General features: G+C 41.7%; 1 protein-coding gene across 1 annotated transcript in view; it reads left to right on the forward strand.

The window, feature by feature from the left end:
• The window catches only part of CUBN (cubilin), a 639,217-nt gene that overhangs the window by 478,353 nt on the left and 147,027 nt on the right, over positions 1-13,837 (forward strand). The window contains exons 45-47 of the mRNA XM_029588764.1: positions 1,756-1,934; positions 5,535-5,744; positions 8,703-8,843. Coding sequence (XP_029444624.1) covers positions 1,756-1,934; positions 5,535-5,744; positions 8,703-8,843 — 530 coding nt within the window. The remainder of the gene's footprint in view (positions 1-1,755; positions 1,935-5,534; positions 5,745-8,702; positions 8,844-13,837) is intronic.

Here is a 13,837-nt window from a genome sequence, read left to right on the forward strand (position 1 = left end):
GTGTAACATTGACACTAACTTGTCGAAGACCATTGTCTAGTAAGGATGTGCAGAGGGACGCCATAAGTTGCATTCGGGATTCGTATTTGTCGGGGGATAGATACGTTGCATTCGGCAAGGGGGCCCCCGATACGTTTATACGTTGATTCCTATTCATTTCCCCGCTAAAATTAAATTAACTACAACCCCCCACCCTCCTGACCTCCCCAAGACTTACCAAAACTCCCTGGTGGTCCAGCGGGGGGTCCGGGAGCCATCCCCTGCACTCAAACCCTAGGCTGCCGGTTTCAAAATGACGCTGATAGCCTTTGACCTACTATGTCACAGGGGCTACTGGTGCCATTGGTCAGCCCCGTCACACGGTAGGAGCACAAGATGGTGCCGATGGCCATGTGACAGGGGCTGACCAATGGCACGGTAGCCCCTGTGACATAGTAGGTCTAAGGCTATCGGCGCCATTTTGAAACCGGCAGCCGAGGGTGTGAGTGCAGGGGATGGCTCCCGGACCCCCCGCTGGACCACCAGGGAGTTTTGGTAAGTCTTGGGGAGGTCAGGAGGGTGGGGGGTTTGTTTAAATTTGCTCCTTTAGGCGGCTGAATAATTTGGCAAAGATTTGTTGTATTTGTGGGGAGTCGCAATACGTTTCGATTCCCCACGAATGGCCCTATACGTTGCGGATTCCCAATTTGTAGGGTACGAATGCACACCCCTATTGTCTAGAACTGCCCCAGATGAAGGTAGAGACTGCTACAAAGACCTCTGCACCTTGATACCCTATGATGGCACCAAGAGCTGGAAAAAGTGGGAACAGCAAAAACAGCAAACTAAAGATCAAATCAGTAATTCAGGGCCACTCATTCTTTCTTGGAAACATATACTCAAGTTGTGGCAGAGTCTGCTACTTAGTGTCATCTGCCATCTTTTGACCCACAGATAGAAGAATCATGGAAGATAATCATTCTTGACTGTGAGGGATTGTAAAAGAAGCATTATTGATGATGACAGTGTGATTTGGTAAAATAGATAATCCAACTATAGTGATATCAAATGCAGTAACGAGATAAAGGAGCAGACTGAGAACAGCAACCAGACCTTATGCAGTAGTTGGACTTGGATTTTAGATTTAATTACTCAGTTTTCCAAATCTGAGCTCAAGGCAAGTTACATTTAGGTATAATAGGTATTCTCCTAACCCAAAGGAAGCAATAGAAGGTGAAGTGACTTCCCCAAAATGAACCTTAGCTTACCTGGTTCTCAGCCCACTGCCCTAACCACTAAGCCATGCCCAGCAACATCTTTACCAAGTTACATGAACAATACTCTGAGATTTGCTGAAACCAAGTGTTATAAAATTAGTTGAAATTAATGAACAAACTGTAAATTTATTGTGGGTTTTTTTTTTTTTATTAAGCATGCCTATCATTTGTTTGTTTTAATGAATGTTTTGCTCCCTGGACTCTCTGGTGGGCGTGCAAGTAATTAAATGCTTGTAAAAAATAATAAATATATTAATGTAAGCTAAAAGCTTTGGCCCTAATTACATTTCTGCCTATTTCTCCAGCATTCTGACTGGGTACATTTTTGAGGTGGAGCAGCAGGAGGTGGGAATGTGGTATGAGTGACAAAGCTAAGGCTGCACATGTTTTATTTCTTTATGTGCTTTGCTTTACGTTTGCTCTGAGTGCTCACATAACATAAGAGAACAATTACTCTTCAAAATGCAAATTTTAACAAAATAACGGTTCTCTTCTTTAGTTGCAACTCCAGTTATCTAGAATTACGGGATGGAGCTAATTCTAATGCAATGGTGATTGCCAGACTATGTGGAAATGGGCTACCAAGAGTTCAGAAATCTACAGGCACCATCTTATATCTGAGGTTCAGGTCCGACAGCGGTACAACACGCATCGGATTCAATGTTACATACTCCATAGGTAATCACTTGGTCTTGATAAGTAATATTAAACAGATCAATGAAAAGTCATATAATTATCAGAATTGTTTTGGTTCACCTGTTTGCTTTCTTAGAGTTTTGAAATCCATTAATGACTTTCTTTAGATTCTTTTATTAGCAGCGAGAAAGATGTATATGTAAGTTATGTGATCTATGAATATGAAACCATTAGCTTCCAATTCTATGCCTATAGAAGTGTACTACAACTTAACATTTCTACAGCACTAGTTGACATACGCAGCACTGTACCAAGACACAAATAAAAAAAGACAGTCCCTGCTCAATAGAGCTTACAATCTAATAAGACAAACATACAGGACAAGAGACTTAGGGCATTTCATAAAGCAAGACAATGGTTAAAAAAAAAGAAAAGAAAGTTAGTTAATGAAACTAATAGCACACAATTAGGTCTAAGATGTAAAAGCAGCTTTAACAATGTGGGTCTTTAGATGGGATTTAAACATGGTGAGAGAAGAAACAGGTCGCACCAGTTCAGGAAGACTATTCCAAGCACATGGCACAGCCAGATGCAAAGCACGGAGTTGGGAATTGGCGGTATCGGAAAAGGGCACAGATAAGAGTGACTTGTTCGATAAGAGGAGTGCACAATGGGGTGTAGAAAGAGGTAGTGAAGTGCTGCAGTGTGAAGGCATTTGTAGGCGAGAAAGAGGAGCTTGGACTGTATGCGGGAGCAGATAGGGAGTCAATGCAATGACTTCAGAAGAGGGGTTATGTGAGCATAGCGACTTTGGAAAAAGATAAGTCACTCAGCTGAATTTAGGACAGATTGCAGTGGAGAGAAATAGCTCGCCGGGAGACCTGTGAAGAGCAGATTGCAATAGTCTAAGCAAGAGGAGATGAGAGAGTGGATAAGGTAGTCTGTTCAGAAAGGAAGGGATGGATTTTGGCAATGTTATAGAGAAAGAAACAGCATGGTTTAGCAGAGTTTTGGATATGTGTAGAGAAGGAGAAAAGGGAGTTGAAGATGACTCCTAGGTTATGGGCTGAGGGGACCTGAGGATGACCATGTTATCTGCAGAAACAGAGAAAGGAAGAAGAGGGAAGGTGGGTTTGGGGGGAATGATAAGGAGCTCTGTCTTGGCCGTGTTGGGTTTGAAGTGGTGGCGGAACATCCAGGCAGCAATGTCAGACAAACAGGCCAAGATTGGGACTGGATTTCTGGTATAGAAAGGTAGATCTGGGAGTCGTCAGCATAAAAATAATATCGAAAGCAATGAGAGGAAATCAGAGCAGCAAGGGAATTAAGTATATATAGTGAGGGCCCAGGACAGAACTCTCAGGCACACCAACAATTAATAGTGGGATGGCAATAGAGGAGGAACCACCAAAGTTCAATGGGAGAGGGAAGAAGAGAACCAAGACAGGACAGAGTCCCAAAATCCAAGCTGGACAGAGTATCAAAGAGTACATGGTGATCAACAGTGTCAAAGGCAGCAGACAGGTCAAGGAGGATAAGGACCGAGTAAAGACCTTTGGCTTTAGCCATAAACAGGTCATTGGAAACTTTGGCAAAGGCTGTTTCAGTTTAATATAAAGGGCAAAAACCAGACTGGAGTGGATCAAGAATGGGTCAAGAGAGCGGCGGTGAACAGCACATTCAAGAAGTCAATATTCAAAAGGGCTTGTCCAGCTAATTTTTGAAGCCTGCCAGACAAACTCTAAAGTTTGAATTTCCTGCCCCGCTGCTTGGTTAGACTTTAACCAGGTAAGTCATTGCCTGTTTAAAATGTAACCAGATGAGAAAAAGGCAGAAGGGGGGGCATTCTGGGGCATGTGACATTAGTTTATCCAGCTGGTGCTGAATATCAGAGCAGCTGCAGATTCTTCCCTCCCGCTCCCCCTAATCAAAGAAAAACTGTAATGTCACCAAGTTGCCCTCTCTCCTGCCCCCAATATAATTAAACCTTTTTTCTGCAGCAGTAGTACCGATGGCCCCCAACCCATGACATTAAAAATATTTGACCAAAACTCCCCACGTCCCCACCTCTTACTCCACCCCCACCCCCATCCTCCAAAAATGCATTCACTACGCTTGGGCAAAGACTGGCTCCTTCGCAGCTGTCAGTGAAAGAAGCAATTCCCGTTCAGAAATAACTGAATTCTGAACGAGGCTTGCTCCCTTCATTGACTGCTGCCAGTGAAAGTACCCAGCATTGCCTGGGTGCCGTGAACAGATTAATACTAAGTGCCAGTCACTGCCGGCAGATCAGAAGCAGGTAACAGCAACTGAATATCGGAGACAAGTTAGCCGGGTAAACTTAATCGGCTAACTTTCCTGCTCACTGGCTGTTTGAATATCGAGCTGATAGAATATGTCTTTCAGTAAAGCCTTATCAGGGCAATTTTCAGAATCCATTTATTACCTGAGTAAAGTGACCGCATGAGAATTGCTCACGATTTTCCCAGGTAAAAGAATGTGTGAAGATCAACAATGCATGCGCTTTTACTTCTGGTGGAACCAGTAAGCAGGCTCAGGGGTGGGGTTAGGTCAGGGGTTGACAACGCTAAGAACAGTTTTGCATTTTCAAAACTCTCTCTCCCAGTCCTGTTTCCTTGGGCAGCTTTTGAAAGGGAGGCCATGCTTGTTCTGCCACTTTGCAAATGGGTGCAAAACCGATGGGTAAAAGTAGCCGCAGATTTTGCAGTAACCCACAGATATTTCCAAATTGCCTCATAAATCATATATCCTGATGCTCAGAGTTGTGTGCGTCTTCATTTTATTTTTATTTTTTGTACTGTGATTGTTTAATTTCATGAATGATTTTTTGTAAGCTGCTAAGAGTTATTGTGATTGGAATATAAATATTTAAAATAAATAAATGACTTATGCCGACAATAAGGGGTTGATTTTCAAAGGAGCGCACGCACATGGATGAGCATGCAGTTCCCGGCACGTGCTCATGGACACAGCTATTTTGTAACACGCACGTGTTGGCGTGTGCGTGTTATAAAATACAATATACGCGCACAAGTGCGCGGCATATTTTAAAACCCATGAGCTCTGTAGGGGAAAATGTTTGATTAATACACACGGCAACGCAATCGGGCTTCCCCCAGTTCCCTCCCAGTCCGCTCCAATTAAGGAGCCGACTGGGAGGGAACTTCCCTACCTAACCTTCCTCTCCTCTCTGACCTCTAACCCCTTACTATCTACTTACTTTTTTTTTGTTTCATTATTTACTGCTCCTCCGGACAGCGCGCGCAGGCCTTTGAAAAACCGGGTTTTAGTGCGTTACTCCAGTTTTCAAAGTGAACTGGCACACATAAACCCACTTTGAAAATTATCTCACCAAATCTACCCGTACGAGTGACACAAAATTTGGCACGCACCAATTGTTCCTGATAATTGACATGCATAAAGTTAAATTTTCTAAAACCAAACCCCGCCCCCATCTCTGCCCCCAGTGGTTTTACCCGGAGAAATCCCTTAGAAAATTTCCCCCAAGAGTATTCAAATCACTATTTAAGGTGTTTGGAGATAGCATTAAAGTTGTTGGGTATCACGTGAATGGTCAGGAGTTAATCAAGCAGCATAAGGAATATGTTTTTATTTTTGCAGCTATATGTGGAGGAACAATGGTCGGACAAAGTGGCACCATCCAAAGCCCAGGATACCCTACGCGCAACTATCCAGATAATTTATTGTGCGAATGGTACCTGCATGGACTTGCAGGGCATTTTCTCATTATTAGCTTTGAAACCCTAAACCTTCAGGATGTTCCCGATTGTCTAAGTGACTATTTGGAGCTCCGTGAATACAATGCCTCAGGTAAGCGCTGTGTTCTGTAGTATTATGGAAGAGCCAGCATATTCATGGATGCAATAACATTTCTGTGCTAAACCAAAAGCGGATTTCCTCTGAAATGTGGCACATGGTAGTCCCAAGTCACATTAGGGATGCAAATTTCCGAGGAATTATTCAAGTGAAATTTTAAACTAGATGAGGTTAAAAAAAATGTAAAATGTTCAGTTTGAAAACTTTTATGAGTTTTTTTTGTGTCCTCATCTTACTCAAAAATATTTTGGAATTTCAAAACCACATTTTTTGCCTTATTTAACCCAAACCATGATTCTTACGTAAGTTAATGTTGGGCCTGATAAGATACTTTTGTTTAAGATACTTTTGTTTAAAAGTAAAAGGTTCTGCACATTTAAAGTACAAAAATTCAGGTGGAAAAATTCATGCTATTCTGGGTTATTGGCACTGTATTGCCATGCAGAGGATCACCTGTATATTAAAGGGTACGATCACAATGCATACACAGTGTCTTGAGTACAGCATTGCCACAAATATTGAAACGATGGTGTCCTTATCAATTCTGATAGCAATACATTAACAATATGGACAGCGGCATTATTATAATAGGTATTTGTATGAACATTATGCTCATCCATGCAGCACAGAACAGAAAAAAGCTAATTAGTCTTTGTTGCCTTTCACTGGGGCCTTTCACCTCTTCCAACTTCAGTGAAAAAGGTTGCTATATCAATATATGTAGTCATACCAATAGAATATCAGTATGGAGAAAGACACTATTTGATATCAAAAGAATATCACTAGGGGAAAAAATATACAGTGAACGCTAGGAGGTCAGCATCACTTATATGGATAAATAGTGTTGTCTGAATAGTCAGTCTCATTCAGTGGCCACCAGTTAGCTCAATAGCTATTTATCCAGCTAAATAGTTAGTCGGCTGGGATGGTAACTTTCAAACGGGCACGCGGGTGCACATATACGCGTGTGCGTCGGTGCGTACCCAGATGCGCAGCCATTATATAACATGCACGCACAAGCATGCGCATGTTATAAAATAGCCCCGGTGTGTATGCATCCCACCCCAGTAGACCCAGACCCCTCAAACAACTTAGAAATTCCTGGAAGAATTTTATTTAGAGTTGCACCTCCTTAATAGCAGAAATGCAGTTATTAGACACTAGACCTGGTGAACGCCCAGGTGCTTACCTTCTTATGCACAAATCTCTTGGCCCTGCCCCAGAATGTGCATGCCCCACCCACACCTTGCCTGCATCGTGCACCACGCCCTTTTGTCCGAGGTGAAATATTCACACATCGACATTTGGTGCGCATGTGGGCGCCTTTTAAAATCGGGTGGACACGCGCATGTGCTACATGCTCGCATAGCTCTTCATTTTTGCACACGCATGCCTTTTAAAATTCACCTTTAAGTGTGTGTATGGCGATGGGGAGAGGGCAGGATGGGAGTGTTCCAGGATGGAGTTACTTTCTATCTAACTTAGTCAAAAAAGTGCCGATATTCAGCCTTATCTGGCTAAGTTAGCTTGATAAATTAGACCTGCTATTTGGCCATTCTAAAGTTAGCCAGGTAAACGTATTTTTAGGAGGGAACTCCTTACTGGTGTCAGGGTGATAGCCCTGCAGCCACTCCATAAGCCCTTTCAGACTATTGGCAGTGATGTGGACCCCTGTGTGGTGAGGCAGCAAGAAGCACCACCGAAGAGCCTGACCACAGGTGGCAGTGCCAAAGAGAGACCTAGGGAGTTTCCACTTATACTAACTGTCATTCCCTCAGGTTGAGCCCTTGGTGCATACAGCCAGCAGGACTTAGGCAGATCCCAAGACACAGTCAGGCACAGGCAGAAGCCAGGAGGCAGTCCAGGGTCGAGGCAGCCAGCAGGCAAGCAGAATCCAGTAACCATTCCAGGGTCGAGGTAGCCAGCGGGCAAGAGAATCCAGTAACCGGTCTGGGGTTGAGGTAGGCAGCAGGCAAGCAGAATCCAGAATAGTCCAAAGTCGAGAAAGCAGCAAGCAGGCAGAATTCAGAATGGTCCGATGTTGAGACTGGCAGCAATCAGGCCGAAGCAGCATCCAGAACAGGCACATAGCAAGCAAGGCAGGAACTAGGAACAGGCCAAAGAACCTGTTGCCAAGGCAAGGAGTCAAGGACCAAGCAGGCTAAGTAGTCCTGAGCATTTGACATCATTGGGGCGACTACCCAAATCTCTCGCCAGAGTACGCAGAATCATACACACAGATGTGCATGCATGCATGCCCTAACCATCTCTTCGCCGGGTCCTAGTAATAGACGCATCAAAGCATGCAATGGCAGCTCCCTGCCACGCAGTGAGTGTCAAAAGCCAAGGAATCTGGGAAAGCGGCTGAATTCTAACCCTTATCTGGCTAATTATTAGATAACCAAGTATATTCAGCAGCATGGCTAGATAGTAGGGATGTGAATCATTTTTCTGATGATTGAAAATATCAGGCGATATTTTCAAAATCGTCAAAAAATCGGGGGTCCCGAAATCGATAGGAAAACCTCACAAAATTTTTCGTGAGGGTTCTCTTATTGTTTTGGGGGGAGGCGGGAAGAAAGGGCACATAAAACATCCCCCTAACCCACCCAACCCTTTTAATTTGATTATTTAGCATCTCCCACCCTCCGACCCCCCAAAAACTTTATTAAGGTACCTGGTGGTCCAGTGGGGGTCCCAGGAGCAATCACCCGCTCTCGGGCCGTTGGCTGTCACTAATCAAAATGGCGCCAATGGCCCTTTGCCCTTACCATGTGACAGGGGCTACCGGTGCCATTGGCCGGCCCCTGTCACATAGAAGGAGCAATAGATGACTGGCGCCATTTGTAAAGATGGCGCCAGCCGTCCATTGCTTCTACCAATGTAGCTGGTAAAAATAGATATTCAAGTCTGACATTTTAATCTGTCATCTGTTTGTATGTCATCTTCCAGGACGTTTATTTGGTAAATATTGTGGCACAAGGATACCAGCTGCTGTGGAAACTTCAGACAGTTTTGCTTATGTCAAGTTTGTCAGTGATGGATTTACCAATGCCTTGGGATTCAGGCTGCAGTTCAATTCTAGCACTGAAGGTGAGCTCTAATATGTCTGCTTCAAGAAACAATACAAAACAACTCATGGAACTAACCAAGTTTGCCAGTGTTACCTTTAATTCGCTATTCCGTTTATTTGTCCCCACTGAATTTATCACTAATGCGGACTCCACTTGCAGAAATGATTTGCATGGAGCTAACATAACTCAAAATGGATGAAGAAGAAGGGACAGGTGGGATGTATTCAAGGATATGAAAGGAATTTAGAGAGGTGTTGGCAGCTCAACTATCAGCCCTGTTTAATCTCTTGTTGGAAGCAGAAATGGTTCCATATACAGTAACTGGAAAAGGGCAGATGTAGTCCCTTCGTGCAAAACTGGGTTAAAGAAGAGGTTGGCTTAGCAAGTCAGTCACTCAGGCATGCTTGGTAGTGGGAACATTAATAATGGTCAGACATTTAAATTAGGGGACTAGTTTCATTTCAGAATGAATAGTTACAGATTCATATTTGTTTATTGAAAAATTAGAGCAAAAGGAATGTGAAATGGGAAATAAACCATGAGAAAAAAAAATAGATTAGTAATCACGTCTTTAAGAGTAATAGCCAATTAGGGAGCAATTGTGTAACAGCCTGCAGATATTAGCAGGCAATTAGATGCATAAATAATACCAGTTTTCAAGATAAACTGCACACACAAGTTCATTTTGAAAATTACCCAAGCAAAACTACCCGTGCACCATTATACCTGCTATTTAGTGCAGGTAGCTTTGCTGTGAAAATTTAGCTGTGTAAGATTTTAAATAAAAAACTATGATAAATGAAAACTCTGCTCCCACCTCCAGCCTGGGATACCATTCTCGAATGCAGGTAAAAGTACGTAACCTGCATGACTTATGCCACCCCGAAAAACTAAGGACATTTCCCCAAAATTTTGTTTTTCGGGGTTAGCGTGCACTAACTCCCCATTAGTGCACGCTAACATTGAAATGTTAGCGTGCACTAATCCGAAATTCAAGACAGCCGAAAAAAAAAGGTCCGAATCGCGGGAAACCAAAATTTCCTGTGGCAGGCTGATAGCGAAGGCTTAACCGAAAGGTTCGGCTGTAACACATCCTTACTATCTATAGCTGTCCCTTCTATCTAGATGCTATCATCAGTTTCTGAACTACTCATCTAAAACGCCCTGCCAGGGTCAAGATCAGGTTTTATTTCAGAATTTACTAATCACACTGCAACTGAAGTGTCATTTACAGCATGAATAAAAAAAATATTGTTTGAACAAATTCACAGTAATCGCTGATAATTAAAACTTTTGTTCTGCCCTAATACAGATCCTGGGTTTTGCTCAAACAGAGTTGTCTCAAGGGGAACTTTTAATGTGGCACTATATTTACTATGTGGGAACTGTAATTATTTCTTGTGATAATTATTTTAATTTATAATGCAGTAGGTACAACATTTTTCACTAGATGTATGATGTTTTCTGTCTCTGAAAAAAACACAGGACCTATGTTGGGATTTTTTTTAAAGAGGAGAATAAGAAAAGCTTAGAATGGGTGGTATGAGGATCAGGATTCTAATCTAGCATGTCTTCAAAAAAACTATTACTGTGAACTTGTTAATTCAAATAGTTTGTTTCTTCATGCTTATACATGACACTTCAGAAGCAACATCGTTGCAAAGAGGATCATTTTGAAAGGCATTGCCATAGTGTTTTACCTGCAAAAATGACTTTTGAATAAATTGCCTGCCCGACATGCAGGTAAATCTCTGTGCATGCTGCTTGTTCCTGCATAAGTTTACCCAGACTGAGTGAAGGCATTTCAGGGGAGTGGAGTTGGGAAGGGGTTTGGACTTAACACACATATTTTTGAATTTTCAAAAGTATGCATACGGAAAGGGTAATTTTTAAATAGCCCACATAGGGTAAAGTCTGAGGGTACTTTTTACTTGCAGACTATATCAATCATTTGGAAATTTGTGGGTGTGCACGTAATTGGCGCCAACATACACAGATGAGGTTATACCTGCTTGGGAGAAGGTATAACTTTGTATATGTATATATTATGAAGTAAAATTTAAGACCTGCGCATGTTTGCTGGCGTGTGCACTTTGGCGTGCTGATTTTATAATATGCACTCTTATATATGCGCATATATGCGTGCATGTTATAAAATCAGATATCTGCATATGCATGCGTGCACGATTTTATATTGACTCACACATTGACATGTGACTGCTGTCTCAAGCACGTAAGTGGGGGGAATTTTGGTAGGTATGCGCAGTTCGCTCCCAGTTCGCCCCAGTAAAGGAGAGGACTTCCTAATCCCCCTAACCAACTTGCTTCCCTTTTATCCTATTAGCCCCAAGCCTTAAAACCCTGCTGACTAGCCTTGGATATTTTGTTACACGATTTACACACTGTCTATAGCAGAAGTGAAGATCTGATGTCCTTCGGAGTGAGGAAACTCACACAAAGATGAGATTTCTTCAATGTTCTCTCAACCTAGCTTGATGGACTCTCAACCTGGGTAACACCAAATCTTCACAGAGTGCTGTTCATACATTTCACTCCGCATGTCCAAGGGACCCCTAACCCCTACACTACTACTTAAACCTCACCTTGAGTTACTAGGTGGGCCTTCTATAGAGGTATAAATACCTAACTTCTAGAAGGGCTTATAGCTAGGCGCTCTCTCTCTCTCTCTCTCTCTCTCTCTCTCTCTCTCTCTCTCCAGCCTAAAAATGGAATTTGCTAAAAGATTGCAATTTGCATTATGGATATATGGCATGACATCGCACAGCTTAATGCTAATGAAAAAGGTGTAGTTAGTTTCGGCGTTAAAACTGTGCGATATTGTGCGTTATGCCTTTGCAAAATGCAAAGCCAGCCCACTTTCACAAAATTACCACCCCCGACTCCGCCCCAATCCTTCTCCTTTTAAATATTAGCATCGCATCATGTGTTATAGTATTTTTCGCAAGCGAAAAACGCCTTAACACTTGCAAAAACACCATAACGGAAGTTGATAAATGATCCCCTTAGACAGGATGTTAAATTGTCAAATCAAGCATGATCTTGACATTGGTAGGGCATTGTAGATAAGTGGTTTAGAAATGTTTGATAGAACCTAGAAAGAAGAGACGGTTGTGGATTAATTGGCTGCTACTCCTAAAGACTTGATTATTAAACACTCTCCTTTTTTCCACTATTCATTCTTAAACCTGGTCAAAAAGAAGTGGATTGGTCAAATTTGAAGATTACAGTCAATCCACAAATGTTTACTTTCATTCTAGATCATTTATAATTTGTCATAGTTTGACTCTGATTATCCACAGAACATTATTTTGCGTAGTGTTCAGAATGAATCCAAAACATCTTCCATTGTCTAGTCATTTCATTTTGCAAATATATTTGCCACCATATTTACTGTCTGATGTACAATTACTAACACTAGAGCAGTTGATTAGAATTTAATGAATTTCAAAATTCTGAGAAAATAAAATTTAAAATGGCAAACATATTTTTTAAAAAATTCATATGATCTCATTTACATATCATATGTGTCTCTGAACATCATGCAAAGATGAGACAAGAAGTTGTTTTCTCTGCAGCCTGAAAGCTGCAATATTCATTAGAAAACCTTGCTGTGCTAGCAGTTTCCCATACACCCCCAATCTTTACCTGACACACGTCAGCTCCAACCACCATTCTTCTAGTCCTGTCCACCTATCAGGTTCAAAGGTGATCATTAGTGCTGTGTGCAGTTGAATTTAATGCTGGAGTAAAACCTCAAACAATGCACAAGGCCTAGAAGAGAAATCTCACCCCTATCAGAGAACTTTGGACTCTCAGAGTAAATTTACATCAAGAGAGGACTGTATCATCTAAAATTTTGAATGAGGTGCAGGTCCTGTAAGGGGACATTAGCCAGGGGTTACATGTTGTTTTGCCAGGATAATTTTCAACAACCACAAGATCCACCAATGTAGGTAAAATTCACCAAAATCACATTCAAAAACCCACATTCACAATTTTTCTTCTGTTTTTTCTTCTTTATATTTCCCTTACTTTTTCATTATAAATCTCAATATCCAAGTAAAAAATTCTTTAAGACAAAAATTATTTCCTACTAAAAAATTGATTAAGAGGAAAGTAGTTGTTTCATAAACATTAAAGAGTACCATCCAGGTTACCCTCATACTTATTTTTAATCACAAACACAACACTGTCCCTGTGATATTTATTTATTCATTGTTTACTCAAAAATAAAATGTTTTTACTTAACTCAAACAATTTTTTTTTTAAGTTCATTGTGAATTTTCGTCTAAAAAATGGGAACAGTCCACCACTCCGGTATTACTGAAAGCAGTCTTCTTTCTTCTCTGCATATACCCTAATCAATTCCCTTCATTATATTCATTTTCAAAGTCAAAGAATACTTAGCTCAATCCACGTTGTTAAATGAGCCACTGAGGCACCAGTCCAAGGCAGCTTTTAGTCTGACATGGCCAGGTTTCGAAAGAATTCTTCATCAGGGGAAACCACTTACTCACAACTCATCTCAGCTCTCAGTTGTTATATATTATTGATCTTATTCTTTCATTTTTCAATTGCTCATAGTGCGCTGCATATATCCTTTGCGATTTTTTCAAGAAAGATACACTAATACCTAAACCTCACCTCGAGTTACTAGGTGGACTTCTCATAGAGATATAAACACATATCTAGGGCGAAGCATTATGGCTAGGCTCTCTCTCTCTCTCTCTCTCTTTCTCTTTCTCTCTCGGGCCCTGATAGCTAGGCTGGCTCTCCGGGAGCTTCAAAACAATTAAAACTGGCATGGGCAAAAACATCACAATGTGCAATAAAGCCCTATTGCACGGCCTAATGCTATTGAAACAGGTGTAGTTAAAGCTGTGCGATAGTGCTTCACAAAACTGTGAGCCTAGCCCACTCCTGCCCCTAAATCTCCCTCTTTTTCAGATTTGCATCGCACCATGCATTATGGTGCTATCTTACATAGAAACA

The sequence above is a fragment of the Rhinatrema bivittatum genome, chromosome 2, assembly GCF_901001135.1.
Source record: "Rhinatrema bivittatum chromosome 2, aRhiBiv1.1, whole genome shotgun sequence".
Taxonomy (NCBI): Eukaryota; Metazoa; Chordata; class Amphibia; order Gymnophiona; family Rhinatrematidae; genus Rhinatrema; species Rhinatrema bivittatum.